This window comes from Medicago truncatula, chromosome 6 (assembly GCF_003473485.1).
Source record: "Medicago truncatula cultivar Jemalong A17 chromosome 6, MtrunA17r5.0-ANR, whole genome shotgun sequence".
NCBI classification, from domain to species: domain Eukaryota; kingdom Viridiplantae; phylum Streptophyta; class Magnoliopsida; order Fabales; family Fabaceae; genus Medicago; species Medicago truncatula.
In genome coordinates this window covers 29,546,345-29,552,472 of record NC_053047.1, presented here as the reverse complement: position 1 = coordinate 29,552,472, position 6,128 = coordinate 29,546,345, and the positions used below count along the sequence as shown (strand labels likewise).

At 31.2% G+C, this 6,128-nt stretch overlaps 1 protein-coding gene across 1 annotated transcript; it reads right to left on the bottom strand.

The window, feature by feature from the left end:
• Window positions 1–379: 379 nt before the first annotated feature.
• On the bottom strand, window positions 380–3,993 carry LOC25479989 (uncharacterized). The gene is made up of 5 exons (XM_013587558.3): window positions 3,783–3,993; window positions 2,379–3,067; window positions 1,459–1,698; window positions 1,294–1,385; window positions 380–1,179 (listed from the first exon to the last, which is right to left on the bottom strand). Exons 2-5 carry the CDS (start codon window positions 3,027–3,029, stop codon window positions 561–563), a joined length of 1,602 nt encoding a protein of 533 aa, XP_013443012.1. The 5' UTR covers window positions 3,030–3,067; window positions 3,783–3,993; the 3' UTR covers window positions 380–560.
• Between the last annotated feature and the right edge of the window lie 2,135 nt (window positions 3,994–6,128).

Genomic DNA, 6,128 nt, shown 5'->3' with positions numbered 1-6,128 from the left:
TGCGACGTTTCAGAGAGTTCTTAAATGACTTGTAATGTCAGAAAAGACAGACAGAGGCAGTAAAATATGCTTAAAAAAAAGAGTAAAGATTCAGAGAAAAAAAATAACAGAGAATTGACAAATATCAGTGTAAAAAAAAAAATTTGAACGAGTATTTTTAGGTTCAAAATCAGGGTATAACATAAGGTAAGTTATTTTTTGTGAACTCTTTATGGATTAACGGTTAAGATTTGCCATTTGATATCAAAGATAACCGTAGATCCAAGTATTGTTTACGATTATCACATTTGATTAAACAATGTCCAAATAATGGAGTTCATGATTAAAACAGGTATCGATCAGAAAATCACATTGCATCGAATGAAGCACTCACGGACACTGACTTATGGAATCCGTTAATAATTAGATAAAATAGAAGTGTGATAGTATGTAATCGCAAATGTTGCACGTATAAATATAGTAAGCCAAACTTTCCTTAACAATGCTTGGTTGAAACATATATAATTTAACCTATAAAATAGCATTACAGTTTGTTTTTCTTAAACAGTTTCCTGTAAGAATCAAGCTCGGTTTTCCAAAGCTACTGCTGCAGAATCAATATGTACAAGCAAAGAAGAATAAATTTTTTGCTTCAATCTGTCAATAGTCTCAACCAGACCGTCACTTTCCGAGTTTAAAGCTCTTCTCAAATTTTCTAGCCACTCATTTGCATTCTTAAGGTGGGACAATGTTACCGCGATGTGGTTGGCGTGCGCCATTTCTCTTCCTGCAATAACCTTACTTTCCTTACCCTTCTCTTGGAAAACCCTAGAAAATCCAGCATCCAATGTCTTCTCCAAGTACTTAATGAACCATGATCTTGTTTCATTCAAAAAAACTTCTTTGAGTTCATTGATCTGTTTTATACCATTCTCTTTCGCCCATTCTTGTTTTTCGTTTCCTGATAATTCAGGTAAGGATTTTGCAGTCTTTGATGTGTTTTTCGCATGTGCTAGACCTGCTTTTTTGCCATATTTATGTTTTTCTGCAGGAGATTGAATGTTATGTGACTCAAGAGATTCGGCTTTCAACTGAGTTGTACCATTTGGCCGGTCCATGAGCTGTAGGAGTGCAAAAAACTTGTCCAGGATGACATGAGGGTTCTCCGATGCCGCAGAAGAGCAGATATTTGCAAATGTACTGAAACACAAAGATTGATTTAAGAATTAACTTATTTCAGTCTTTAATAACTAATGTCATATTTTTTTTTTATTCTTATATCTGTGATAAGGTTTAGATTACAACTTTACATACCTTAAGCACTTGATTATCTTTGCTGCTTCCGATGCTTCTTTTTGAGCTTCTATTGCAACTTGAGACGCTAGTTGTTTCCTTCTTAGAATTCCCTATAAAATTAAAATAAGGCGATTAAATGGGAATATATAAATATTATGACGGAGAAATTAAAAAATTGTTCACCTTTCCTGGCTTTAAAAGATTAGCTGGCAAAGCGGACCATGAAATTGTCTCGGGGTAATTGCTTTTTTCTTGACTATGTGACAAAAAGTTCAAGTTCAAATTTTCCTGTTTAGTAGAACTGTGCTTGGCGGAGGTGCTTTTAGAAGGTTTTATTACTGTCTCCTGAATGTTTGATTGAGAAATGTCTTGCTTCGTTGAAAGTGCTTCAAATCGAGTACGAGTTGAGGTTGTCGGGGGTACCTGTTATGCTTAAATCATTCAGTTTCACTTTTTGTCCTTTACTAAGGATATCATCAGAACTAAACTTGGTATTTTTTTTTATTTCAAGGTTATCTTTTATTCAATTACGATATATTTGTTTTCTGTGATATTTTATAATCTTGGAATGGAATTAAATCATCTTCAGCTACTGTGCATATAAGGATTATGCGGTTTCCCTCTCTGCCTTGATCATCAAGTTTCCTAAACTGATATGGTGTTAGCTCGTAATTTTGCTAACTAACATCCAACTTTGTGGTAACATGCAACTTACATTGTTGTTGATTGATAATAGAAAAGAAAAGACTCGAATTGGTGGCATCCAAAAGAGTTTATATGTTAATTGAAATTCTTTACAATTTTGATTTTAAGGGACTAGTCATACTTGAGAGAATAATAATTTTCATTTTCTAACTATTTCATATCCACTTTAAGGACGATTCGTTCGGGAGAACCCGAGTTTTAATCCTGACTCAAATAAATCTTAGCTAGACTTCAATTTCTTCTGGCCGAACTCCAAATTATCAGGGCCTCTTCCCTACGGAAGTGACCAGAGTTAAAATCAAACACTATTTCATAGCCACAAGAGAGGGAGATTTAGTTTTTCAACTATACACATACTTGAGCCTTCGAAAATTGAAATTCCGGATCAAGAATCATACCTGACCTTTAATCTCTAGCTGCTTTCCTTTGGTAGATCCCATTTTCCTACCATCTACACCATTCTCGAAATCATTTCCTTTGCTTCCTATATTAGTATCCGACGCATTCACTTTTGAGTTTGGATTTAGAACACCCTTCATGTACCTAGATGCAACAGAAACCTTTTCTTCTTTAATAACAATCTTCTGCCTTGAACTTGTGTTCTCTTTGGCTTCTATTTTATCGGTCGATTTTGAACCATCAACTCCATCGTTTTCAGGATGCATTCTACTCTCCGATGACTCCATCATCTGCATTAAATCCTTAGGGTTACCTTCAAAAGGGTGTCTTCCCGGAACAGGCCTAACCGATACAAGAACTGGGACCGGTGTACCAGCTTCCATCTTATCAATATAAAAGAATTGTCCAAGCTGCAACTTATTATTCAGAATAAGCTCATTGTCTTCCTTGGAAAGTGAAACATAGGTTGAATGAGAAGAATCCGAGACTTTTATAAAGAAACCGTGGTTAGGCCATAATTCAGAACCGGATAATGCAGGAACGATGCTTATCACTTGAAGAAGAACTGAACGGTGTTCACCGCGAACTTTCACATTAGAGTTCATTGTTTGGAGAAGCTTCAGTAGAACTCCAGGTATGAGAGATGCCATCTTCTTCGCGTTTTGTTTAATTATATTTAAACTTTTACCTGTTAGATGGATCATATTCAAAGAGTTGGTAAAAACAGAAAAAAATTATCAAAGAAAAATTATTAATTTATTATATGGTGGCCTACTTTTACCATGAACTGACTTAACTGAATTTTCAATCTTATAACTAGATCTTCAAAATATGAAAGTTAGGTTGCTAAATTGTTTTCTTTGATATAAAAATCAGTTTTAATTTAAATAAGTGAATAGATTTTTAAAATAACATTTTTTTTCGTATTAAAGCAAAATATACATAATCATATATGCAAAAATATATTTTTGAATGATTACAGGCTAAGTCAATACAAAGGAAAAAGATATAAAGCCCTTTTCTGTTTTCTAATTATACGGTTTTCAAGAGAAGAGGATTCTGATAATACGATGTTCGACTGGAATATAAGTAAAGTCTTATAACCGATTCTTGACATAAGGCCTTTTTTGATAAATCAATACAAAAATTGTTGAAATATGATATTAACTTTGTATTCAATAACTTGTATTGTTTCAAAATATTATTTCCAACATTTGTGCTATAAACACTAAAATTTGATTCCATATTGTCAATGCTTGATTATATTATTTAAACCTTTTTTCTTCAAAAAATTATTTAAACCTTTTCTACTTGAAAATGTATGAAACATTCAAAATTTGAACAAAATTCTTATGGAAATCCGAAAACAATATATATTTATAAGCAAAGAATTAAGATCTTACCGTAGCACACTTTATAGACACAATCTATGCTCCTCAATTGTCCAAATTAAACCAAATTCAAATCATACATTTCTTCACTCTCTTCAATCCTATACAAAGAATGTGGTTTAGAAATAGATATGAGGAATATAAAATGCATAAGCAATTGAAACAAAAATTTTGAGAAATATTTAAGATCAAGTAACAAATAAATTGAGTTAGTATTGTAACATACTAAAAACAATATGATAGAATTAAAAGCCAAGAACATGAGAAATATGAGCTTAACAAGAACGTGTAAAGCTTTGCATGCTAGACAAGTAACCATCGAATTCTACTTGGCTTCAAAGCTAAGTGACCTTTATATTACTTTACTTAAGTGTGACATTAAATATGAAACACTTTTGTGAGACATGAAATTGACATATTAATTAGCTCCTAACTTGTGTGTGTTGTTTGGTGCAAAAAGCAATTTTATGAAAATTATGGTCTCTAACTCTCTGTGCGTGTGGGGCTCAATATGGTAATATTTCACTTTAAGTTAGTGGCAAAGTAACTATTAAAAAAATTAAGGATATTCCCATGTCAATTTCATGTGTGATTATTAGATATGTTCTCGTTTATATTTTAGAACGTATTAAATATTTTCGTGAACATAATTCAGTTGGTATAGATAATACATTGTAATATGTAGGAGTCGAGTTTCGAATCTTGAGAACTTTACCAAATCGTCTTAAAAGATGAATTTTACTTATTATGTCACTTGAAGAAAAGAAAAAAAAAGTCTATCAACAACAAGTCTTTTTTACGCTAAATGAATGTGTTAAAGTGAAACTTAAAACTACTACCAAAGAAAAGTGCAATTTAATTTAAAAGAATTTCTTTTTTCTTTTCTTGCATTAAAACTACTAACAAAGAAAAGTGCAATTTAATTTAAAACAAAAACAAATTTTATTTTATTTTTCAAGAATTTTTCGTTTTTGTTTGGCATATTAAGAGGTAAATCAAAACAAAAAAAAAAGAAAAGAATTACAGGGGGTAAATCAAAAAAAATATTTTACAGCAGTAAAATCGGAAATGACCTATATTACAGGAGGTAAAGACATATTAACTCTTTAATATATATAATATATGAGTTTTGTTACAATAGATCCATTTATTTTTATAAAAATCTAAGTTAACAACTAAACTTTATCCCAGTAAGTAAATATACCCGGAGTTGTAGAATCATTTTGACTTTGTACGACAAAAAAGTACTAATCAAAACCAAAAAATATATTAATGAAGGAAAACAAGAGGACCAAGAAGGTTCAAGGTTACGGTGATGAATCTGTGCAACTTGCCGTAACTAGATTGAAAATTTTGAAAGAGAAATAGAGAGCATTGTGACTGAAATTATGCTATTTCTTAACAAAAATGTTACAATGAGGGTGTATCTCTTTATTTATAAGCTAACTCTAGTGGTAATGATCATTGCATTTTTGCAATAGTCTTGTCTTGTTTTTTTATTTTTTGAGAGAATTTTACGCTTAATATATAATACGTTTAGTATGTATCTATATATGTCCTTGTGAACTTAGCTCAGTTGGTTGCATGATATATGTATGATCTAGGGTTTAAATCATAGCCACCACAAATGTGGAATGGTATACCGATGCAGATTGAGGTGGATATGCATATTATCAAAGAAAATCTTGAGAAAAAGGTCATGAAATATATGTTAAGAAAAACTGTCTCACGTAAAGTCTTCTACAACTCATTAGATAATCATTGAGCATTTGTGTATTTAATTCATGTCATGTTAGATTATATGGTGTATTGCACATTTGCCTATAAGGTGTGTCATTATATATTTCCTTATTGCAATTATGTCCCTCATTAAATCAAAATTAAACATGGATTCGCATTTGTTCATTAAGATCGAAATTTCTTTAATATTTTGTATGAGAACTGATTTATAATAAGGTAAAGTTTAGTTTTAGAGTGGTCCACTAGCAGACACTAACTGACATGACTTCCACAGTTATACTATTAATTAAATAAAATAATTTTTCCAAAAAAGATAATTTTATGACTACTTCGTAGAAATCCCTATCAAAAATATCTACCTACCAACTTGAGGGGGAGTGTTGGTGTGAGTTGTTTCCTATGTTATTAGTCAATGTTGAGGAGATACTCATTAGTGTAAATCGGTGATTTATAGGCTATTTTATTTTCTTGTCAAATATAGCTTTTAGTCAACTTGTATATGTTATAAATCCTATTTATTACATTGTTGTATATATACCCAATAAAGGGCTATGCTGTATATATACAAAAATATAGAAATACACCCTCCAGTCACTAATATAAGCAAAAAATTACATT

Excerpts from the sequence above, each read along its gene's own strand:
- LOC25479989 (XM_013587558.3), bottom strand. The coding sequence starts at position 3,029 with ATGGCATCTCTCATACCTGGAGTTCTACTGAAGCTTCTCCAAACAATG. Across the intron at positions 1,699-2,378 it reads AGCTAGAGATTAAAGGTCAG|GTACCCCCGACAACCTCAAC; the intron begins GTATGATTCTTG and ends TAAGCATAACAG. Across the intron at positions 1,386-1,458 it reads ATCTTTTAAAGCCAGGAAAG|GGAATTCTAAGAAGGAAACA; the intron begins GTGAACAATTTT and ends TTAATTTTATAG.